The 26,409-nt window shown below is 42.5% G+C and overlaps 1 protein-coding gene across 1 annotated transcript in view; it reads left to right on the top strand.

The window, feature by feature from the left end:
* Window positions 1-3,870: 3,870 nt before the first annotated feature.
* celsr3 (cadherin, EGF LAG seven-pass G-type receptor 3) overlaps window positions 3,871-26,409 on the top strand; it is a 151,601-nt gene continuing 129,062 nt past the window's right edge. The window contains exons 1-2 of the mRNA XM_060932172.1: window positions 3,871-8,887; window positions 26,005-26,342. Coding sequence (XP_060788155.1) covers window positions 3,871-8,887; window positions 26,005-26,342 — 5,355 coding nt within the window. The remainder of the gene's footprint in view (window positions 8,888-26,004; window positions 26,343-26,409) is intronic.

Genomic DNA, 26,409 nt, shown 5'->3' with positions numbered 1-26,409 from the left:
ATCCAAAGCAGTCAATCTTTAAACATAAGTGTTTTACCACTTTCTTTCCAAATCAGTGTTTCACTTTCATTAAAATATTGCTGAACAGCTTTCCCATTCGAGCATTCAATTGATAAATATTAAAGTTAGACACTGAAATATTGTGCTGTTTAGTGGAAATGGGCACAGGCACCAGGGTGTCTATCATTCATTCATTCATTCATTCATTTAAAACATTTTCCCCCTTCGAGTTCCTAAGACATTTACAACGCTAAACGAGAGTAGGCTACTGAAGGACTGAAGTCTGTGTAGAATAGTTTTTTTTTTCTGATGTAAGCTACATGCAGCTCGCTCTAATTACCTCCCGGTGCACTCTTCACCGAGATAACAGTCCCTCAGAGGTCCCGGGCGCGTCGGCCAGCTGCTTCCATACGTCGTGTAAAGCGGGGATGGCCTGAGGACAGACGGGTGTGTGTATGTGTGTGTGAGAGAGAGAGAGCAGTCAGTGCTATGTGCAGTGTGTATATGTATAGCAATGGGCACTCTATTGGCAATGGATGGGATCATCCATCAGTCACATCCTGCCTGCGCACACACACACACACACACACACACACACACACACACACACACACACACACAGAGCATGAGTGAATATGCATTACTGCCCAGCCACATCACACGCGCACCAGCATGCGGCCACCTGCTCCCGACTAGCGGGGCGGGGTCAAAGGGGTGGGGTCTGATGGGCGGAGCTGTGTGAAGTGCTGAGCATGCTGTGCTTCGCTGCAGGGAGCGCGCTGCGAGAGCACAAAGCGTGTGATAATGAGCAACAAAAAAAGACCTGTGCGCCTCTCTTCCCTCTGTCTGCCCCCATCCCCAATACCACCCCCCCCATCTCTCTCTCACCCACACACTAACACACACACACATCATAAGAATAAGCTACTCTCGACTTTACCGTTCCCATGGTAACTTCAGCTATGGAATGGAACTGAGGCCTTGTGGCCAGGTGTGTGTGTGTGTGTGTGTGTGAGCGCGCGTGCTGTGCACTTTGTGCTCCATGAGGCGTGACATGATGTGTAGGCTGGATTTTCCGGGGTTACTACTCAGCCCATTAGGTCAGCCCCCACCTCAACAATTTCCCCAAAGTATTGAACAATGTGTGATCCAATAGCAGATGTGTAAATGCCATCTAAACGACGACAGTTCCTTCATCATATTTGCTCCAATGTCGGAATAAGGTAGCACAAACAAAACTAGCAATTCAGATATGAGGGCTTATTTGAACCAAACATTTAATAGCCTATAATGATAATATAAAAGAGAGCGGCACGGTGGTGTAGTGGTTAGCGCTGTTGCCTCACAGCAAGAAGGTCTGGGTTCGAGCCCCGTGGCCGGCGAGGGCCCTTCTGTGTGAAGTTTGCATGTTCTCCCCGTGTCCGCGTGGGTTTCCTCCGGGTGCTCCGGTTTCCCCCACAGTCCAAAGACATGCAGGTTAGGTTAACTGGTGACTCTAAATTGACCGTAGGTGTGAATGTGAGTGTGAATGGTTGTCTGTGTCTATGTGTCAGCCCAGTGATGACCTGGCGACTTGTCCAGGGTGTACCCCGCCTTTCGCCCGTAGTCAGCTGGGATAGGCTCCAGCTTGCCTGCGACCCTGTAGAACAGGATAAAGCGGCTAGAGATAATGAGATGAGATGAGATAATATAAAAGAAAACGATGCAGTCAATCTTTTAAAGTTTGATTTCAATTGCAAAACATTACAAATTGTCTATGTAGAATAATAGAAGGCTACTTATTTAATAAGTGGCTTTTAATGTCAAAGAAACCACTAAAATGGCTTTGAAACATGCCAGGATCTATGAATATGCATGACTATGCAAATTGGAAACGCCCTCGGAACAAGACATCCAAGAGAAGCTCACCAGTAACACTCGCCCTTTAGTGCAGGAGGAGCTGCAAGCCAAAGCTCTGGATGAGACACAGGAGCTGTCCTCGGTCCTGAAACCAGTGAGACATGTATTGTGGAGATCTTCCGTGCCAAAGTATTCAGGTCCAGTCCCAATCTCTGAGCTGTATCATTAGTGTAATCGATTATTATTTGGATTTGGTGCCAAGTCTTCACTGAAACGCAACAGTAGGAAAATGTTAGCTAGACTATATCAACCATTCTCGGGTTGGAGTCCAAGAAACGGAGTAAAAGGAGCTGGGCTGATACATGAGTTTGCATTTTGAAGGATGAAGAATTTACTGGCTGTAGAAGTGACTGTGCATTTCACTGGATCTCACAGGCAGTTTGATCAGCTTTGTCAGTGCATTAAAAAGAGTGGTTTTAGATGTGCTTTTATGGGATTCCTTCCTCTTCTCACCTAACGTGATTTAGACAGCCAAGACTGTACAATATAATACCATTAAGGCAACAAGAGAGCAGTCTTCACACAGAGAGAGAAAAAGAGAGAGAGACAGAGAGAGGCAGAGTGAGTAAGCTGATAGCTAGACATGAGGCCTACTTAATGGGGGATTTTTTTTTTTTCTGAGACACCATGAGTACACAGAGACATGGAGCTTCAGATGAGACCGCACGAGAACCGTGGGCGAGAGGGAAGCTTCTCTGTGTGTGTGTGAGTGTGTGAGCACACACGCGCTTGATATAATTGAGCTGTATGCATTTTTCACCATCCGTGGATTGTGCCCAGCTGTGACACTGGCAGCAAACTGCACTACATACAGGCTGGTGTTTGTTTATTTATTTATTTATTTTAAGCATAGACATTTATTTCAGAAGCAGCGGGAGAAGATTATATGATTGTAAAAAAAAAAAAAGATTCTATAATGAGCTGTAAATAAAAACTGAAAAATTAAATAAAAGCTACCGTTTTGTAATGCGTGCATATTCCTTTAATAACAGCTTTTTTTTTATTAAAATCATTTTTAAAAAAATGTTTTCTTATAGGCTAATATATACTACATAATTCATAGTGAACAGGTTTTAAAACCTACAAGGTGGTACTTTAGGGCATGAGTGTCTTCTTCTTCTTGTATTAATGTTATTAATAGGCTTGTAAAAAAAATAGGGCGTAGCCATCTAGCAAAACTGTATATATGTTAATGGATTAAAATAGGATAATTACCCTGGAAATGTCCTACGGCCAAGGCATGACGTCACACAGGTTGACACCATTTGACAACAGAGCCACAAAAGAAAGGAATCAACCTGCTATTGGTTGCACTTCTAAAATAAGGGAAAAGTCAACAGCATGTATATCTATACATTTTTTTTAATGATTAATCCACCACTTAGCCTAATCTTTCACTTTCGTGACGTCATGGTTTAACTGTATAGCTTCAAATTATAATGCTTGTAAGATTTCTGTTTTTCATTTTGATGTTTGATGTATTTCCATTTACAAGATTCTCTCTATAGGTTATGGCGACTGGAGAGCCAGTCCTGCGCAGACTCCAATGGGCTGTATTAGAGAGAGAGAGAGAGAGAGAGAGAGGGAGGGAGGGAGTGCGTACGGTGAGAGAGCATGATAGAGAAAGATAGGCTCGAGGAAAAGAGAAAGGAATAGGAGGAGGAGGAGGAGAGAACGAAGGGAGCGAGAGGGGGGAGGAATGATAGTAGCACCGGTTCCTCTGTGAGCCATGTTGGATGTGTGTAAGTAGGGAAGATGCTGCGCCTCTGCTGCTGCTAGTGCGAGCTCTACCCGACACCGAGAATAGATGCGATCTTCCCGGGGGCACCGAGATCGCAGACCGGGGGAGCAAGGCGGACGGAGTCGGGAGGTGGCAGAGGACCTGGCGTCGGAAGACAGAGGGAGAGAGACTAAGAGACACAGAGAAGGGAGAGAGGGAGAAAGGGGGAGAAAAAGGATCTCGCTACACTAATGGCTGCACTGCTGCTGGGCTTTAGCTCGCCGCCGTCGCTCCTGCTTCACCTTCTGCTCTGCTCTTTGTTCGCCGGTGTCCCGGGGAGAGCAGCCACGCCGCGCCGCCACCACCCGGCCCCCGGAGACGCGCGGACTCTGGCTGAGAGTGACTCCGAGATCCGCCCTGTATGGACAGCAGCGTGGCTCGGATCCAGACACCAATTTCCGATCTCTCGGTCCGGAGCAGCAGGAGTCCCTGTGGCCTCGTCGCCGCTGGATTACAGTGGTTCATATGTCTCAGAACCAGCATCTCGGACCGGACGCTGTCATCAGCGGCTACCCGGCAGTATACAGAAGGGCGTTGTTTCCCCTTTTCTCGCTCCCCTGCTTCAGATTGGGAAAAAAAGGTCTGTCCGAAGGACTAGAGCATGCTCGTGTTTGTGCCATCTCGACTGCGGGCGGGTCTCTGTCCAGCCTGAGCACCAGGAACAGGGTTGTATCGATGCCCGCTCCGGTTTGGATAGGAGCGCAGGAGGTTGGAGAGCCGGGCCCAAGCGCACCTCGCTGCCCTCAAAACAGGGCTTTAGTGCTGCCAAGAGGTGGACCCGGCCGCCATCAACAGACAATTCAAATTCTAATGGTAGTGCTTTGGACATCAATAAACAGGAAAAAACGAATCCATGGGTAACGGACAGTCCCTCCCGAGGCCTCTTCAACGCGATCGATCCCTCCACACAGAGCTGGAAAGGGTGTTTTCATGCAGCCGCTGGGAATAGCACTCGGTCCCGCATGCAACACCTGTCAGGAGGGTTAAACATCTATCTGAAGTCATGCCGGTTCAGAGGAGGCACTGTCGCGCCCGCAGTTTGCTCGAAAAGATGCTTAAGTGGATCCGGGCACCGAGCCAATCACAATCTGACGCGCACGGACTGGAGTAGCAGAGAGCGCAACATCATCTCATTTCCTGGCTTTACTTTACCATCGTATTTAACATGTAAAAATATCAGGTTAATGGACAGCCCTGACCTGAACGTAAAGGTTAGAGGTGAGAGAGAAAAATATAACCAGAAGTATCCACAAAATCAAGGTAAGGCGCGCAAACCCGGTTCAATGACTGACAGAAGTCACGTGTTCCAACGTGTCACCGACCCTAATGGAAACCCTTTTCTCCCAGCTGAGAGAGATCGATTGCCGATTATTGATTATCCACTGATATCTAAACTAATCTCTTCTTTCTCTCTCTGGCAAAGCAAGAAAACCTCTGACTCACCAGTTAAACATAGCCATAGTGTTACTCACAGAATGCCACACTTTCAGCTGAACTTTACTGAGACCCTCTCTGACTTACATATTCACACTGGGACTTGGGATAGTGACCCAAATGGCATGCAGGGTGAATCAGCTCCAGATGTTAAGTTAAACTTTGCTCAAAGTTTGTTGTCATGGAACTATAACACGAACAACAACAACAACAACAAACAGCAGAATGACTATCACAACAACAACAACAGTGGCACCAGTGACAAAAGTATAAATGAAACAAGAACTGTTCAAACGAATAGCAAAAAGAACAGCAAGGTTTCAGTACAAGACTTAATAGCGCATGTGCCGTGTCCTCAAGCTCACCTGGATGCTATCCCACTGGAGAGTCCACACCCGGCATGCACCGACAGCACCACCAGCAACAGCTTAGCCACCAACAGGGGAACCACGGAAACGCAATTAAAATCCGGTAAAGGGCTGCCATTACAAGCTGAGTCTGTCAGTCAGCGTGTGGAGCAGGTTGGGGTCTCAGGGGGGAGGAGGAAGGAAGAGATGGCAGGAGAGGTGAGGGAGGAGGAGGATAGCAGGGGGAAGGGTAACAAACAGTATGGAAGGGGAGGAAACAAGGAGAGAGGAGGGTGGGTGAATGCAGATAGCACAAAGAAAGAGGTGTCTGAAGGAGACACAAATTTATTGGGAGAGGGAGGAAGAGGTCAAGGCAGTGACGTCTCACAGACAGTAAGAGAAACAGTTAGAGGAGGTGAGAACAAAGACTGGCAGCAAATCAGGGAAACCCAGACAGAAAAAGATGAGTCAAGAAACAACAGCGATTTGGTAGAAAGCACTCCAGTAGAGGTTATCACGGAGACAAAGCAAACAAAGAAAGAAAGTAACAAGAAAAACATCATAGAGGATTATGAGTACTTCAAAGACAATCTAGGTGAGCAACTAGGTGTCCCTCCTGTTGGACGCTCACGTAGAGCTGCTAATCGACACCCCCATTTCCCACAGTATAACTATCAGATTCAGGTGGCAGAAAACCAGCCACCTAGTACCTCTGTTATATCCATTTTAGCAGAGGATCCAGATCCTGGTGAGGCAGGAAGGCTCAGCTATAGCATGGCACCTTTAATGAACAGCAGATCCATGGAGTACTTTCAAATTGATCCTATGACTGGACTTATTATTACCACACATGTACTGGATAGAGAGCACATGGAGTCGCATTACTTCAGAGTGACTGCTACAGATCATGGCTTGCCACGTTTGTCTGGAACAACAACGGTAACTATTGCCGTTTCCGACCGGAATGATCACTCTCCAATTTTTGAACAGACAGTGTACCGTGAAACAATTCGAGAGAATGTGGAAGAGGGGTATCCAATCTTGCAGCTACGTGCTACTGATCTTGACTCCCAAGCAAATGCTAACATTCGTTATCGGTTTATTGGGGAAAGTGCGGCCATTGCTCGTTCCGCATTTGAAATTGATCCACGATCAGGTTTGATCACTACACGAGGTATTGTTGACCGAGAGATAAACGAACGCTATACGCTACAGGTGGAGGCAAACGATCAAGGACGAGAACCAGGTCCACATTCTGCTACTGTTAATGTCCACATAACAGTGTTGGATGAGAATGACAATGTTCCACAGTTCAGTCAGAAACGTTACATCGTGGCAGTTCGAGAGGACGTACGGCCACGTTCAGAAATCTTACGTGTCAGTGCTTCTGATGAGGATAAAGATGGAAATGCTGCTGTGCACTACAATATTATCAGTGGAAACAGCAGAGGGCAGTTTGCAATTGACAGTGTTACTGGAGAAATCCAAGTAGTGGCACCACTGGACTTTGAGACTGAACGTGAGTACACTTTGCGACTACGTGCCCAAGATAATGGTCGCCCACCTCTGTCGAACAGCACTGGAATAGTTAGTGTTCAAGTGACTGATGTTAATGACAATCCACCAATTTTTGTATCGACACCATTCCAAGCTACAGTGCTCGAGAGCGCCCCAATTGGTCACTCTGTACTGCACATACAAGCCATTGATACTGATAGTGGTGATAACGCACGGCTAGAGTACAGGCTAACAGGAACTGGCACAGACTCTCCTTTCGTCATCAATGCTGCTACTGGTTGGGTCACAGTGAGTTCAGAGCTTGACCGGGAATCAGTGGAGCATTACTTCTTTGGTGTTGAGGCCAGGGATTACGGTGCACCACCACTTTCTGCCACAGCAAGTGTTACCATCACTGTGATGGACGTCAATGATAATCGGCCTGAGTTCCTGCAGAAAGAGTACTATGTTCGTCTAAATGAGGATGCCGCAGTTGGAACGAGTGTTGTTAGCGTGACAGCAGTTGACCGTGATGTCAACAGTGCAGTCACCTACCAGATCACTGGCGGAAACACACGCAACCGTTTTGCTATCAGCACAGCTGGAGGAGCTGGCCTTCTTTCCCTGGCACTGCCACTTGACTACAAACAGGAGCGGCGTTATGTGCTAACAGTCACTGCCTCTGACAGAACTCTTCATGACACCTGTCAGGTACATGTGAACATCACAGATGCAAACACGCACCGCCCAGTGTTCCAGAGTGCTCACTACTCCGTGAGTGTGAATGAGGACAGACCGCCTGGCAGCACCGTGGTGGTAATAAGTGCTACAGATGACGATGTTGGCGAGAACGCTCGGATCACATACTTCCTAGAAGACAACATTCCACAGTTCCGAATTGATCCTGCAACAGGTGCAATCACACTACAAGCTGAGTTGGACTATGAAGACCAAATGACATACACTCTCGCCATTACAGCTCGTGACAATGGAATACCACAGAAATCTGACACAACGTATGTAGAAGTCAACGTGAATGACGTGAATGACAATGCACCACAATTCCTAAGCCCACACTACCAGGGTGGAGTAAGTGAAGATGCCCCACCTTTTACAAGTGTCCTACAGATCTCTGCCACTGATCGAGATGCTCACGCTAATGGCCGTGTGCAGTATACTTTCCAAAACGGAGAAGATGGTGATGGTGACTTCACCATTGAGCCCACTTCTGGAATAGTCCGCACTGTGCGTCGACTTGATCGTGAAAGTGTACCATTCTATGAACTCACAGCCTTTGCAGTGGATCGTGGAGTTCCCTCTCAACGCACACCTGTCCGTATCCAGGTCACTGTCATGGATGTTAATGACAATGCTCCTGTGTTCCCTGCTGACGACTTTGAGGTGCGGGTGAAGGAGAACAGTGCAGTTGGGTCAGTCGTAGCTCAGATTACAGCCACAGATCCAGACGAAGGCCCTAATGCCCAGATCATGTACCAAATTGTTGAAGGTAACATTCCAGAAATCTTCCAGATGGACATCTTTTCAGGAGAGCTAACATCCCTGATTGACTTGGATTATGAGACACGGAATGAGTATATCATTGTTGTCCAAGCCACATCAGCACCTCTGGTAAGCCGGGCTACGGTGCGGATCCGACTTATCGACCAAAATGACAACAGCCCAGAAATGAAGAACTTTCAGATTATATTCAACAACTTTGTATCAAATCGTTCCAATACTTTCCCAAGCGGAGTTATAGGGCGTGTTCCAGCCCATGACCCAGATGTAACAGACCGCCTCTACTACACTATTGAACATGGTAACGAGCTTCACCTGCTGCTGCTCAACCACACAAGTGGAGAAATCCGACTCAGCAGTGAACTGGACAACAATCGCCCACTGGTTGCCCACATGCTCATCACCGTCACTGGTAAGTCAGGGACAGAGGGAAAGGGGGATGGGAGTAAGAGATGTCTTGACTATTGGAGGTAGGGAAAAGACAAAGTGAAGCAAGGGCATGAGGATAGAGCCAAAGCAGGTTTCCATTTCTGTGGAATTATCTGACGAAGGCAGCTCTTGGTCAGTGTCAGGGAATATTGTGTAAATTATTAAGGGGGAGGGAAAGGGAGAAAAAAGAAACAGCCTTTAGAGAAATCTGACTCTTGATTGACATCATACAAGCATTTTCAGATCATTGTAAATTGCATTATGGGCTAATGGTGGCTTCCTGGTATTAGCAGGTAACAATAGACAATAATGGTGGTTAAAAGCTATAAGCAGAGGCTGTAAGGACAACATTGGTCTCACTGTAGTATGGCTTAAAAGCAGTGGGGTTTTTTTTGTGGTCACATTGAGGCTATAGGTGTATGTGGTCTTAGTATGATGATGTCTGTTCTGTTATTGGAAAAATGTGATTTGTCCTAGCAACATATTTCACAGAAAACTTTGTCAAGCTTAACTAATTTTGATGGCCTGCAGGTTTAGTGTCTTTCTTCTTGTGTGTGTGTGTGTGTGTGTGTCAGAGGTTTTAGCTCTGATTCAAGCTGCAGTCAAAGCCAAGTCAATTAGATCAGGCAAGCATTCTGCCTTTACCTGTTACGCTGTCTTCTCCTGCATGTGAAGCTACTTTCACTCTTTTTTCCATTCTTCTACGCCCATCTCTCTCTGTCAGTGTTGCTCGGCTCTCTTCTTCTTTTTTGAACAGATGGATTAGGGTGTAATATTATTGCTGACCTAATATCACCCTCCTTCAGTGTGTGTTGATAGGAATCGACAGGAAAAAGAACAAAAAAGAGGTTCTGGTCTTTTTGAATGAATGAGAGAACATGTTCGTTCCATAGTAGGTGTGTGTGTGTGTGTGTGTGTGTGTGTGTGTGTGTGTGTGTGATTTATTCAAAAATATTAGCCTATAGATAGTGATGAGGCAACTATGGCACAGTTTTCTATCATGACGGAAACAATGAAAAATCATTGAAGTTGTTTTGTAAGCTTTTACACACTCATTTATTTAAATTTGAAAAACAACAGGGTTAGTTCTCAATAGAATCTGCCAAAAATGAAGTCTATACAATTTATCCATATGTAATAAATCAGAGATATGGAGACACCCATTCAAGACACGGTTGCTTTAAAACATTTTTAATGGCTTCGCTGTTTCTGAACACAATTTTTAAGTAAATTAAACTGAGAACACAAGCTGGTTTTACAAAAAAAGCAGATTTACAACAGTCTTATAATTGCCAGTCTACTTATTTTTGTCTTCGTCTGTATGAATAACGACAGAATAGTGCATAATTAATGATATGATCTGGTTATGTGCATGCTGCTCTGACACTTCCTGCTGTTTTATTGGTTTTTCTAAACAAGACTATTTACATTTGGAAATTTGATTCATTTTCTATAAGAGCAGCTCTGACAGTTCCACTTATAAGGTTTATTTGAATGCGCTCATTCAAACAAGTTATCTTTTCTGTAGTAACAACTGACACAGGGACTTAAATGGTGGACACTCCACATGTACAAATTAAAAAAAAAAGTGTAATCATCGATATGGTGAAGTTTTCTATGAGGAGATGTTTATTATTTAATGTTTTTGGAAGGAGTCTCCAGTATCAGTGTTTTGTAACAGTCAGGGGTAAAGCTGGAACTAAGTTTTCCAGGCTTTGCAGTTTCTTGGTCATATGACAATCGCCATTTTTTGTCTTATAAACTGCAAGAGAGAGAAAAATACAAAGGCTGTTGAAGGATCTGCTTTTATAGACATCAAGATTCAGTTCCATGTTGGCATGATTACATCGTGCAATTCCTGCAGGTTTCTCAGGGGCATTTTCATGCTGTGAATCTCCCGTTCTACCGCATCCCAAAGGTGTCCTATTGGATTCAGATCCAGTGACTAGGAAGACCACTGAAGAACATTGAACTGGTTCATGAAACTAGTTAGAGATGAATTTGCTTTGGGACATGGCGCATTATCATGCTGGAAGTAGCCATTAGAAGATGGTAAATTGTGGCCATGAAGGGATACACAGGGTCAACAACAATACTCAAATAGTCTATGGCATTCAAGTAATGATTGATTGGTATTAACGGGCCCAAAGTGTACCAAGAAAACATTCCCCACACCATTACACCACCTCCATCAGTCTGGACTGTTGACACAATGCAGGTTGGGTCCATAGGTTCATGCTGTTGGTGCCAAATTCTTACCCTACCACCTGTGTGCCTCGTGAAAAATCAAGATTCATCAGACCAGGCTATGTTTTTGCAGTCTTTAACTCTCCAGTTTTGGTGAGCCTGTGCCCACTGCAGCCTCAGCTTTCTGTTCTTGGCTGACAGAAGTGGAACCTGACATGGTTTTCTGGTTTGACATGTTGTGCATTCTGAGATGCTTTTCTGCTCGCTGCAATCATACAGAATGGGTTACTGTAGCTTTTCTGTCAGCTCGAACCAGTCTGACCATTCTCCACTGACCTCTCTCATGAACAAGGTGTTTCCGCTCAATGGATGTTTTTTCTTTATTGCACCATTCTGAGTAAACTCTACAGAGACTGTTGTGTGTGGAAAATCCCAAGTGATCATCAGTGATACACATACTCCAACCAGCCTGTCTGACACCAACAGGGTCAGGGTCAAAATCACTCATATCACATTTTTCCCCATTCGGATGGTACATTACCTGAAACAGCTAGCCCGTATCTGCATGATTTTATGAATGAGTAGGTGTACAGATGCTCGTAATAAAGTGTTCGGTGAGTGTATATTAGTGTGTAATCAGGAAAAATGTGCAGATTTAAATGTCTAATATATTTATGATTAGCAGCGTAAAGTATTAATTATTTTTATTAGCCAAGTTTTAGGAGAAATAGTGTGGTGTGCTCACTATTTTACCATCATTGTGTGTGTGTGTGTGTTATTTGTAATCCTAATGTAGTTTAATGAAGTTGTACAGTATAGTCAGCCAAATGAGCCTTCATCTCTCTCTCTCTCTCTCTCTCTCTCTCTCTCTCTCTCTGTTCTACGTTCTACTTTGTTAAGATTATAATGAGAGTTTAGACCTCAAGGTACACCTGACATTAGAAACAAACAGAACACCTTAATCAGCTCTCATACCAGCACCCAAAGTCTGTATATATATATATATATATATATATATATATATATATATATATATATATATATATATATATATATATATATATGTGTGTGTGTGTGTGTGTGTGTGTGTATATATAGTGCTCAGCGTAAATGAGTACACCCTCTTTGAAAAGTAACATTTTAAACAATATCTCAGTGAACACAAACAATTTCCAAAATGTTGACAAGACAAAGTTTAATATAACATCTGTTTAACTTATAATGTGAAAGTAAGATTAATAATATAAACTTAGATTACACATTTTTCAGTTTTACTCAAATTAGGGTGGTGCAAAAATGAGTACACGCCACAACAAAAACTACTACATCTAGTACTTTGTATGGCCTCCATGATTTTTAATGACAGCACCAAGTCTTCTAGGCATGGAATGAACAAGTGGGCGACATTTTGCAACATCAGTCTTTTTCCATTCTTCAACAATGACCTCTTTTAGTGACTGGATGCTGGATGGAGAGTGATGCTCAAATTGTCTCTTCAGAATTCCCCATAGGTGTTCGATTGGGTTCAGATCAGGAGACATACTTGGCCACTGAATCACTTTCACCCTGTTCTTATTCAGAAATCCAACAGTGGCCTTAGACGTGTGTTTAGGATCATTGTCATGTTGGAAAAGTGCATGATGACCAAGGGCACGGAGTGATGGTAGCATCTTCTCTTTCAGTATAGAGCAATACATCTGTGAATTCATGATGCCATCAATGAAATGCAGCTCCCCGACACCAGCAGCACTCATGCAGCCCCACATAAGGACGCTGCCACCACCATGTTTCACTGTAGGCACCATGCATTTTTCTTTGTATTCCTCACCTTTGCGACGCCATACAGTTTTGAAGCCATCAGTTCCAAAAACATTTATCTTGGTTTCATCACTCCAGAGTATAGAGTCCCAGTAGTCTTCATCTTTGTCAGCATGGGCCCTGGCAAACTCTAGGCGGGCCTTTTTGTGCCTGGGCTTTAGGAGAGGCTTCTTTCGTGGACGGCATCCATGCATGCCATTCCTCTGCAGTGTATGCCGTATTGTGTCACGGGAAATAGTTACCCCAGTTTGGCTTTCTACTTCTTTAGATAACTGCAGTGAACTTGCATGCCAATTTTCTTCAACGCTTCTCATCAGAAGACGCTCCTGTCGAGGTGTTAACTTCCGTGGACGACCTGGACGTCTGTGAGATGGTTGCAGTTCCATCTTTCTTAAATTTTTGTACCACTTTTGCTACAGTATTCTGACTGATAAGTAAAGCTTTGCTGATCTTCTTGTAGCCTTCACCTTTGTGGTGGAAAGGAATTATTTTCTTTGGGGAATTCTGAAGAAACAAGTTGAGCATCACTCTCCATCCAGCATCCAGTCACTAAAAGAGGTCATTGTTGAACAGAAAAAGATTGATGTTGCAAAATGTCGCCAACTTGTTCATTCCATGCCTAGAAGACTTGGTGCGGTCATTAAAAATCATGGAGGTCATACAAAGTACTAGATGTAGTAGTTTTTGTTGTGGGGTGTACTCATTTTTGCACCACCCTAATTTGAGTAAAACTGAAAAATATGTAATCTAAGTTATATTATTAACCTTACTTTCACGTTATAAGTTAAACAGATGCTATATTAAACTTTGTCTTGTCAACATTTTGGAAATTGTTTGTGTTCATTGAGATGTTGTTTAAAATGTTACTTTTCATTTTTTTTCACTGTTTTTTTTTTTCCGTTTCCGGTTGAGAGTACGTCGTGCGTGTTCTGGCTGCCTCTTCTCACCAGAGCTTTTTTTATTTTATTTTATTTCTTTTTCTATTTTTTTTCTGTGTGTTTGTGTAGTTTGATGTTTGTTTGAGTGTTTTGTCCGCCGGTTGTGGTGTAGCTCCGGACCTAGTTTTGGGCGTCGGTTCCCTCCAGGCCTTGGTTCGCTGTGGGTGATGCTTGTGCTCCCAGCTGTGGACTGCAGTGAGCTCGTTGCTCATTTTACATCATGGTTATCCAGCGCTCTGTGCTTTAACGCTTGGCGTGATGTTCCGAGCGATGTTGCTTGGTGGTGTCGCGGCGGCTGTGCAGGCGGTTTGGGACATACCAGCGCTCTGCGTGGCGGAGCTTCTGTGCTCGCTTTGTGGATCCATGGCGTGGTGTTTGAGCGATGTTGCTGACGGCGTCACGGCAGCGGTGCTGGAGATGTGGGACTTGTTTTCGTGCGCCTTTTGGTGGGACTGTGGCTGCTACACCACGGGAATTACATCCTGACCCCTACTTGGTGGACTTTTTACTTTTTATTTATTTATTTATTTTTTATTTATTTATTTTTTTCTTTCTTTGTCTATAATTGTAAAGCGTCCTTGGGTTTTTTGAAAGGCGCTATATAAATTTAACTTATTATTATTATTATTATTTATTTTCAAAAGGGGTGTACTCATTTACGCTGAGCACTGTATGTTTTTCTCTTGTAAATATGCATGAAGAATATATAACGAAGTTTTGGTAGCCTTTCAGGTGTTCAGCGCGTCTTTAGTTTCAGTTTTCAGTTTATTTATTTAGTGCTTAAACCTAGCACTGGATCCTCTTTCTTTCCCAGCTGACAAAGAAGTGGTTCTGCGCATGCGCGGCAAAAACGTTTTGTCATTGGATCTTTGCATCAGCTCTGATGTGTGACATTGTGTTGTCTTGACAACGTGCAATATTATAATAATATTGCACGCTTATTCTTCATTGGGAAGAGTGGCGTAATACATGGAGGATAAGCGATATAATAATAATATTGCATGCCATCAGTAAACCCACTAGAAGGGAACAGAATACATGTTTTTATTCCATGGAAAAAGTGGCCTGTATGTATAATAATTCCCCGATATTTCACTCCGATGACATCACTCCCAGTGTTTTCCTGCTGACTTGGCGTGCATTGTCAAAATGGTGACCTGTTTGTAAACTAAAATTCTTTTGATTAACTTGCGTAGGTTTTTTTTGTGTATGTGTCCATATAATATCAAGAATATTACATGGTGGCATGAAGATATGAAGTTTATCTTCTCGTGTTGAAAAATATTTCACTTGTTTGCTATGTTCAGTCATGAAATCTGTTCACCACTCGCAGATAAACTTCATTTGTTCACGCCTCTGTGTAATACTAGTATTCTCTATATATGTGAGCATCTGTTCATGCAAGAGTTCGCATTCATCCATGTCTGTATCTGGGACTGTCAGTGCAATAATATGATTTGTGTGCGTATGAGTACATGTTTTGAATTTAATGTTGCTGTAATATTTCCAAGACGCTGTGTATGTGTTGTGCGAAGACATGATGAACCTGTAGTTCATTTCACGTTGACAAAAAGGCAGAATCAAGCCACACGTCTCACTTTTCTTGTGAGCATGAAGGACACGCTCTCTGTCTCTCATTATATCTCTTTTGCGTGTGCACACGTGCGTGCACACACACACACACACATACACACACACACACACACACACACACACACACACACACACACACACACACACACACACACACCAGGCTGAAGGCAAGCAGACTCAGCAGACTGTCCCAAATGAGTAGTTATTACTCCGTTACTCACAGTCCAGCACAATGTCTGTTCTGTTTTTTAACTTCTCCACCCTTGTTCATTAATTCAAAACAAATGGTTTATTTACCAGTGCTAGAAAGAGTGCTGTAGAAGTAGAAGTAAAAGTAGGCCTACTGTTAAAAAGTAGCTCATTTATAAGGTATGCGGAGTAGAAATGTTCTGTCATTTGCCAGTGTAGCTAATTATCTAATTAATGTAATCATACTATTATCTTTTCATAGAAATATACACTGATCTTTGTAGATAAAAGAGTAAAATTCAGTAAATTAAATAGCATTTTAAATTGCATTGATTATTTGAGGTACTGGTTTCCTCCGGGTGCTCCGGTTTCCCCCACAGTCCAAAGACATGCAGGTTAGGTTAACTGGTGACTCTAAATTGACCGTAGGTGTGAATGTGAGTGTGAATGGTTGTCTGTGTCTATGTGTCAGCCCTGTGATGACCTGGCGACTTGTCCAGGGTGTACCCCGCCTTTCGCCCGTAGTCAGCTGGGATAGGCTGCAGCTTGCCTGCGACCCTGTAGAACAGGATAAAGCGGCTACAGATAATGGATGGATGGATGGATTTGAGGTACTTGGTTTAACTCAAGAGTCTAAAATAATCCTGCAGCTGTTATACAGCAGTGTATGTTAATGTGGATTGAATGTTGAGTATGAGGTTGGAATATACTGTAAATGGGATTTGTGTGGATATAGTCAGTACAAGTCACATTATGTTTAATTCATCCATCCATTATCCGTAACCGCTTATCCTGTGCAGGGTCATGGTCAAGCTGGAGCCTAACCCAGCTGACTATGGGTGAGAGGCGGGGTACACCCTGGACAAGTCGCCAGATCATCGCAGGGCTGACACATAGAGACAAAGAACCATTCACACTCACATTCACACCTACGGTCAATTTAGAGTCACCAGTTAACCTAACCTGCATGTCTTTGGACTGTGGGGGAAACCGGAGCACCCGGAGGAAACCCACACAGACACGGGGAGAACATGCAAGCTCCACACAGAAAGGCTCCCGTCGGCCAATGGGCTCGAACCCAGGACCTTCTTGGTGTGAGGCGACAGTGCTAACCACTGCACCACCATGCCGCCTCAAGTTTAATTCAGTTTGATTCAATTCAGTTCAATTCTATTAAAGTGTAACTTCACCCCCAACTCTGAGCCTAGCTTCACCCACTGCATTATTTTGAAAAATGCTAAAAAGCAGGCAATGGACTGAAGGATGATGAGGAGGGCCGAAGGGGGGGGCAGTGTTGAATACGAGTGTTATTTCATAGACTCCTACTCAAGGGGAGGGGGAGGGTTGGGGGAGATGGGCTGCCCATCTAGCAGGTGTTAAAGTGCATATTCTGGACCAATTTCGTTTTTTTAATATGAAAGTATGTCCCTTTACACACTCATCCAGAAGGGTAATTTTGCACAAGGCTTCTGTCTACAGCAGAAAAAAATAAAATAACAAAACACGTCTGGAAAAATCCCAAGGGAGTCTGGAGCCAGATTCGTGACGTTACCTGCGGAAGCGCCAGCAGGCTGCGAGAGCTTTACACGGTTTAAGTGCACAGCCTGTGTAGACCAAGCGCTCCCATTTCTCTCTCATTGTCCGGTCTTTTGGGAAACGATGAGTACTAATCCCATCAAGATTGGTGTTGCTACACCCTCCTACGATACAGCTGTTAACCATTTTAATAATTACGTGATAATGTTGAAGAAATTTGCAGAAAACCACCAGGTCATTTTCTCATAAACAAACCAGCACTGACGTTTAAGGCGCCCCACATGCGATGTCACGAAAATCAGTGTTTGCCGGGAAATCCAAATGCCAAGTTTTTTCAGAGGCGGACCAATTCACCTCAAATGGCTTTATTTCAACTGAATTTTTCTGGTATTGTGCAAGGTAAAAAAATTGCACAAAATGCAAAATGTGACAGATATTTGACCAAAGTTTAATATTTACATTGATCTTGCTCCTGAATTTACCCGTGATCTGCACTTTAAGGCCCAGTCCCACAACACCAATAACTATAACTATACCTATAATTACAACTATGACTATACCTCTGCCTGAATTTAGTTCCAGTCTGGAGCAGTCACATCACAACTATAATCCCAACTATAATATTGGTTGGTCCTGCCACTCAAGTAAATAAATATATGTGGTTGTTGGTTGTTTAGTAATCTAAAACACCTCATACAGTGAAGGATTCAGACATTTAATAATTACCAGTCATACCCACTCTACTGCCGATGATCTTCCATACAGCTTCCTTTTTGGCTGTATCTTTGTACAGCTTGTGTTTTTTGTCATAAAGCAAGGGATTCTTCGACCCTTCTATAATCAGCTTCTCCTCCATTGATGCAACAAGGATGTACAAAGATGGGCAGGAAAAATAGCACATGCTCAGACAACGTCACATGTAAACAATTATCTGACTGGATCAGTTCCAGGCTTGGAAAAATTGCTGCAGAAGCAATCTCACCGATTGCGATAAACCCAGGCCTGGGCTGTAGGTATCGTTATGGGTCTGATGTGACCATCAACCACATAAACTGCAGGGGATCGATTTATTTACAGTTATAGTTTGCGTTTTCGGTATTGTGGGACCGGGCCTTTAACATCCTTTTTTCAAATGAACAATTTCATGACATAGAGAAGTACTGAATGGTTGACTCTACATCAGCATCGGCCTTGCACGTTTCAGGATGATTTTAACCAGTAGATGGTGGTTTGACCCATGTCCAACCCATAAAATGCCGATTTTTATAAAAATGGTAATTTTGTCAGTATTAACACCAACATTAGTGTGTTTCATCACAGCACAGTCATATCATTTACTTTACAGTAAAAAAAAAAACACGTTTTTTGTCGTACCTCTTTCAGTAAGTTTAATTTAATTTAATTCAGTTCAGACACTGGGCGGCATGGTGGTGTAGTGGTTAGCGCTGTCGCCTCACAGCAAGAAGGTCCTGGGTTCGAGCCCCAGGGCCGGTGAGGGCCTTTCTGTGTGGAGTTTGCATGTTGTCCGCGTGGGTTTTCTCCGGGTGCTCCGGTTTCCCCCACAGTCCAAAGACATGCAGGTTAGGTTAACTGGTGACTCTAAATTGACCGTAGGTGTGAATGTGAGTGTGAATGGTTGTCTGTGTCTATGTGTCAGCCCTGTGATGACCTGGCGACTTGTCCAGGGTGTACCCCGCCTTTCGCCCGTAGTCAGCTGGGATAGGCTGCAGCTTGCCTGCGACCCTGTAGAAGGATAAAGCGGCTAGAGATAATGAGATGAGATGAGTTCAGACACTTTCATGAAGAAGCTTTACTGAAATTGCAGGTTTTGTAACCATAATGATCAAGACAGACTTCAGGAGCAAGAAAAAGCACTCCCTTGAGACAGCATGAGTCACAAACCTTGACTCGAAAGAAAAATTCATTCTCCACTGGCCAACACTGGAGAGTAATATTTTGCGATTAGGTTTGTGATGACTTACAGTAAAACAGTATGCAGGTCATACAGAGGAAAGACAAATGGCACTGATGTCGTTAAAAACACAGCATGTGAAAATATTATAAGAGTCCTGACAGGAGCAAAGCATAAGGCAGGTTTATGTGCAATATTTTATAATTGAAGGAAAAGTTCTTGGGAAGCATGAGTCTCAGGGGAGATTATTTCTTATAGTAGGAAAATCAATGTTATGTACAAATGAATCCCAAGATAAAGAAGCCTTATAAAGCAGAGATTCAGGATCATGCATTAGTAGCCAGAGGGGAACGTAACCAAGCACTATTACTGTTATTGTACTTAAGTCTGGTTTTAAATGAGCTGAATTTTTCTTTCATGCAATACTTTTGACATTTACTGACTTAAAATCTCTAATTTCTACAGTCTACACCACTACAATTCTTTATAATCATATATACACTCACCTGCCACTTTATTAGGAACACCCATCCACCTGCTGTTTTATGCAGTTCTCTAACCGGCCGATCCCTTGACAGCAGCACAATGCATAAAATCATGCGGATACAAACCAAGAGCTTCAGTTAAAGTTCACTTCAAACATCGGAATGGGAAAAATTGTGATCTCAAAGTGTGACTGTCACTGTGGCATGGGTTTGAGCCAGATGGACTGGTTTGAGTATTTCAGAAACTGCTGATCTCCTGGGGTTTTCACACACAACAGTTTCTAGAGTTTACACAGAATGGTGCGAAAAACAAAAAACATTGAGTGAGCGACAGTTCTGTGGGTGGAAACAAACGCCTTGTTGATAAGAGAGGTCAGAGGAAAATAGCCAGATTGGTTTGAGCTGCCAGGAAGGATATAGTAACTCAGAGCAACTCTTTACAACCGTGGTGAGCAGAAAAGCATCTCAGCATGCAACAGCAGAAGACCACATTGGGTTCCACTCCTGCCAATCAAGAACAGTAATCTTAGAATCAAGAACAAGTTCCTATTAATGCGGCTGGTGAGTGTATGTCCAGTTATAGGTGAATTATTTCATCAGACAGGTTCAAGAAGTCAATCTAAATTACTTTTATATATATATGGGCGGCACGGTGGTGTAGTGGTTAGCGCTGTCGCCTCACAGCAAGAAGGTCCTGGGTTCGAGCCCCATGGCCGGCGAGGGCCTTTCTGTGTGGAGTTTGCATGTTCTCCCCGTGTCCGCGTGGGTTTCCTCCGGGTGCTCCGGTTTCCCCCACAGTCCAAAGACATGCAGGTTAGGTTAACTGGTGACTCTAAATTGACCGTAGGTGTGAATGTGAGTGTGAATGGTTGTCTGTGTCTATGTGTCAGCCCTGTGATGACCTGGCGACTTGTCCAGGGTGTACCCTGCCTTTCGCCCGTAGTCAGCTGGGATAGGCTCCAGCTTGCCTGCGACCCTGTAAAAGGATAAAGCGGCTAGAGATAATTATATATATATATATATATATATATATATATATATATATATATATATATACACAATACCGTTCAAAAGTTTGGGGTCACTTTGAAATTTCCTTATTTTTGAAAGAAAAGCACTGTTCTTTTCAATGAAGATCACTTTAAACTAATCAGAAATCCACTCTATACATTGCTAATGTGGTAAATGACTATTCTAGCTGCAAATGTCTGGTTTTTGGTGCAATATCTCCATAGGTGTATAGAGGCCCATTTCCAGCAACTCTCACTCCAGTGTTCTAATGGTACAATGTGTTTGCTCATTGCCTCAGAAGGCTAATGGATGATTAGAAAACCCTTGTACAATCATGTTAGCACAGCTGAAAACAGTTGAGCTCTTTAGAGAAGCTATAAAACTGACCTTCCTTTGAGCAGATTGAGTTTCTGGAGCATCACATTTGTGGGGTCGATTAAATGCTCAAAATGGCCAGAAAAATGTCTTGACTATATTTTCTATTCATTTTACAACTTATGGTGGTAAATAAAAGTGTGACTTTTCATGGAAAACACAAAATTGTCTGGGTGACCCCAAACTTTTGAACAGTAGTGTGTGTATATATATATATATATATATATATATATATATATATATATATATATATATATATGTGTGTGTGTATAAAATCATCTAAACTTCAACAGATGTGACAACAAGAAGGATATACTTATCACTGTAATCTATCTGTTGCTCCATACAATTGTACACTTGTGTATTTATTATTGCATTGTGTCTTGTGACAGCTAGCTGTTAGCATTCGGTTTGTTTGGCCAGAGCTATTATCATGCTAGCTTCTGAGATATTTGAGAGGTTAGCAGTAAAGCTGTTGTTGGCGAGCCCAAGCTGATGTTTCCTTGATGAAAGGGACACTAATTTAGAGCCACTGAAATCATTGTGTGATTTGAGGCAGTTTTTTTTCTTTTGTGAATCTTTGTGGTATGTTCATACTTGCAGTAAATATAAGGAGTTTACCCTGTTACTATCATTCTGTACAGAAGCATGATGGGTTTTTTTTAGGTATGATGGTAACATATGCATACATAGCGTATGGTCCTTCAGCTAGTGTGTTTATCTGTGTAGAGAGAACTAAGTGAGTCTGGTCTCAGTCCCTGGACAACCAGAAAGCCACTGATGGGCAAAGCACCTTAAAACTCAATTGCTCAGATGTTCGCTTGAAGTGTACACTACGTGGCCAAAAGTATGTGGACACCTGATCATCACAGCCTTCCCCAAACTGTTGCCAAAATCCTAGAAGCACAGAATGGTCTAGAATGTCTTTGCTGTTGCATTAAGATTATCCTTCACTGGAACTAAGAAGCCCAAACCTATTCCAGTATGACAGTACCCCTGTGCACAAAGCGAGCTCCATGAAGACATGGTGTGCCAAGTTTGGTGTGGAAAAACTCAGTTGGTCAACACAGAGCTCTTCAACCCTATTGAACACCTTTGGGAGGAATTGAAATGCCAGCTATGTGTTAGGCCTACTCGCCCAACATCAGTGACTGACCTCACTAATGCTCTTGTTTCTGAATGAGCAGAAATTCCCATAACCACAATCCAAAATCTAGTGGAAAGGCTTCGTGAAGAGTGGACATTATTATAATGGGATATTCAAAAAGCAGATATGGGTGTGTTAGTTAGGTATCCACAGACATTTGGCTGTATAGTGGATGTCTACTGTATGCAGTTAAAACTGAGGTTATTTATGACAAACAGATGTAACAAATATCTTAATGTGCAGTGCAAATTCTGTACATTTGGTTCCTGTTGTTGCATAACTGACCTGAAATGGTGTGTGTGCGTGTGTGTGTATGTGTGTGTGTGTGTGTGTGTGTGTGTGCGTGTAACTGATTACACAGAGTGTTCTGGCTTAAGTTGGGCTACTTTTTTATTAGGTTACACTTTATTTTGGCTTTTGGCTCCATTAGTCTCAGTGTTTTAAGTATAGCAACAGTCTCTCTCTCTCTCTCTCTCTCTCTCTCAGTCTCCAGAGTGCCACGTGTTGCCTAATGATGATAGAGTTATAATAACGAGTGCTAAGGATCTTATGAAGATATTAAAAAGAAGTGTAAGAATTCTTCAATAAATAAATCAATCCAAAAAAAGCCAAAAATTTTTGAATATCATTATCGGAATTCATTCAACCCCAGCAGACTGATTCAAACATCAACAGTCTTTCTGGTCTGAGAGAGAAGCTGTGAGGCATGCTGTCTGACTTTTCCAGTTTTCTGGCTTAGTTGAGCTCCTGTTTTTATTGGGTTACACTTCTTTTGGCTTTTAGCTCCATTAATCTCTCTCTCTCTCTCTCTCTCTCTCTCTCTCTCTCTGTGTATTCACACTGTGACCTATTGCTTCAAATATTTTTACTCCGAGAGAATGCAAATCCTACAAAAATGGAGCACACATATCCAAACACACAGACACACACATTTATTTCCTCCTAGCGGTATAAAAGAGTCTAAAATAAACTTTACATTAATGTCAAAGACAAAGATGGTTTATTAAATATTAATCACGGTTAGAGAACGACAGAGAGGGAGAGAGAGAGAGGAAGACAAAAGCAAGAGAAGTAGATGGACTAAAAGAAAGTGGATAATGAACGGAAGCACTTGATATAAGAAAGGAAAGAGAGAGAGAGAATTAATCCATATATAACAGAGCTCCACATTAGAGGCAGCCTCACACGCTCAGCGTATACATGTACACTTAACTTCAGCAGTGATGGTGATGCTGGAGGAATGACGGGTGTAAAACACGGGTGTGAAAAAGTCCAGACTTGCACTCAGATGTGGACAAGGCTAAATGGTGTATTAATTCACTGGAATAACCCCAGGCAGAAACGATCTGCTTTTTGTCCACTGATGACATAAAGGAGGATTTGATATTTCACCAGGAAACAGACACACATGCACACACACATGCACATTATTACATTGTAGTATGATGTGTTGTGTATTATGCATATTAGTGTGTAATCAGGAAAAAAATTGCAGATTTAATCTCCATGTCTAATATATTTACGGTATTATATGATTAGCAGTATTAACAGTATTAATTATTTATATTAGCCAGGTTTTATGAGAAGGACAGGGTAAAGCCGGAGAAATTGTGTTCTCACTGTTTTACCATTGTGTGTGTGTGTGTGTGAGGTCAACAGAGAGTCAGTCCCCATAATCCAGTAATAAAACCAGCTGCCATATCTCCCCTCCCCCACTTCTCTCTCTCTCTCTCTCTCTCTCTCTCTCTCCCCCCTGCTTTCGTTTTCTTCGTACTATTCTTTCAATCATGCCTCATTTCCTTTCCTTTCATTTTCCTGCACATTTCTGCAATTTCTCTATTCTCTCTATTCTCTAGTCTAGTTCCATCGAAAGAGCAAGTCGTTTAGTTTCAATGATTAGAAAAGGAAAAATCTGCATTACATCCACATTACACGCCTTATGGTTCAATTCAGATTTTTTTGCTCAGATTGGATTTTCCTATGTTTACGATTCACATTCATAATTACAAGTGACCTGGATCTAACTATAATGTGAACATACAGTATCTGTCCTACAAAACGTTATGCATGCATACATTGATAGATTTTTGCATGAGTGTCACCAACACTACATCACTAACAGCATTTATTTGTGAGACGACTTACAGTATTAAAACCGACAAAATGGACTCTCTAGTAGCTAATGTACACATCGCATTTTGCTCTTTAGGATGGCAAACGGTTCATCAGCTGTACCTGATCAGGTTGAGAAGGTGAAAAAAAGCCAGACAGCTAGCTTTTGCAGTTTTTACAGCTACTGTAGCTTTCCTCCATTGTTGTCTTGCCGCGGTGCCAGTGCTGGCTAATGAACACAGCACTCAGTGCATACTGTACGAATAAGGAAAAAGTCACGTGAATTCTGATCTGAACGTTCTCATTCATGTTGCATGGCCACGAGAAGGGTACATATCTGATTTCGGACCACATATGAAAGTGACTCAAATCTGATTTGAAAATATCATATTTCTGTGTCCACACAGCCCTGAAAACATCAGCTCTGTATCACATTCAAGCAAAAAAAATCAGATTTGGTAATGTGGTAATGTGAATGTAGCCCTAGCGACATTAAAATGCAAATCCTGTTCATTTTCCACTTTCCGCAATCCCTAAGTCTTTGTGTTGCAGTGGGAAGAAAAGTGTTCGTTATCACACAGAAAGTAAAATAAATAGGTTTTGAATCACTAATTGCTCTCCACGGGAATGCTTTGTTGTTTTTATGGTGAGGTTCTGGATCTTTGGGTAATTTCGCTTGAAATGTATACCCAAGTGTTGTTTCAACCTAATCTCTATGCACTGCATCTGTAGAGTATGTTTCATTACTACTGAGCTGTACTTCAGCACATTTCTCTGTACTAAGAAAACAACAGAAGACTTGGAGACTTGAAACTCTCTTATAATTGATGCCAAAGGGCAATTATTGGTTTTGTGAATAAACGCTTCACATGCATTACTCTATAATGGGAATTATGGTAAATTACACTCTTTGGGGAAAAAAAAAGTCTCCATTTAGCAACTTAAATGGTTCTTCTGGTTTGTCCCTCAGGGGAAGAAGCTAGAACTATTAGCAATCCGAAGAATCCTTGAGCAAATGTACATCTTCTTTTACTTTAAATGTTCTCATAGATGGAAACTGTATTTGCATATTTATGTGTCTACATCGACAAAACATAACTTTAGACACAGTCACTCAGGGAGGTTTTTTTATTATGGGTTCTAGACTCCTAAGGCATTCTCCATAGATGCCAATAAGCCAATAATAAGCCAATGCTAGATGGATCCTTTTACCTCTGACCAAAATCAATCAATCAATCAATCAATCAATCAATCAATCAATCAATCAATCAATCAATCAATCAATCCATCTATCCATCCATCCATCCATCCAGCCAGCCAGCCAGACTATTCTTGACTAAAGAATTAATGAAAGCATTTTATGAATGAGTTTGTAAAAATATATTTTTATTGAAGTAATTCAACAGCTGCCCTTAGACTTTTATTATAAGTGAGTGGGTTTCAACCAAAGAGGTTTTCTGACCTTTCCTCAGAACTGGAAAATGTGTCAGAATTGTTGACTGTAGTAATTCAGGGGGCATTTCTAATTTGCTTATTCATAGAATATGATTTTGATGAATATAAAAGATAACAGAGTAAGGACATCTGTGTATTTATATCTTTGGAACTTTTTAAATGTATTTCTCAATACAGAAACCCTAAACAAGTTCTGGGCGACTAAATAGAAAGAGCAAAGCTGAAGTGTTATTTAAAACCTCAGCATGCTCAGGTGTGTATTTTATGGGGGATTACTTATCAGAAGATTGACACTGATTTTGCTGTGTTCTCTTTTGCGTTCTTCCCCCCCTCTCATCTCAGATGGTTTTCACAGCATCAGTGCTCAGTGTGAACTGAGGGTCCTGATCATCACTGAGGATATGCTAAGCAGCAGTGTTACTGTGAGACTCCAAAATATGTCCCAGGAGCAGTTCCTGTCTCCGCTGCTCACTGATTTCTTGGAAGGGGTGTCATCTGTGCTCTCAGTTGCCCCTGCAGATGTGTTTGTTTTCAATGTGCAGCCGGATGCCGAAGCAGAGCGTGTGTTGAACGTCAGCTTTTCAGCAGCGTTGCCAGGAGGACAGTTCTTTCCTTCAGATGCTCTGGAGGAGCAGCTCTACCTTAACAGACCAAGACTGAATATGCTCACTCAGATGCAGGTAAGTGACAAAACTTACAATGCACACATACTGTATATATGGTGTTGTAATTGTGGTGGTTTACACT

The sequence above is a fragment of the Neoarius graeffei genome, chromosome 10, assembly GCF_027579695.1.
Source record: "Neoarius graeffei isolate fNeoGra1 chromosome 10, fNeoGra1.pri, whole genome shotgun sequence".
NCBI classification, from domain to species: domain Eukaryota; kingdom Metazoa; phylum Chordata; class Actinopteri; order Siluriformes; family Ariidae; genus Neoarius; species Neoarius graeffei.
This window is presented reverse-complemented; position numbering and strand designations above follow the sequence as displayed.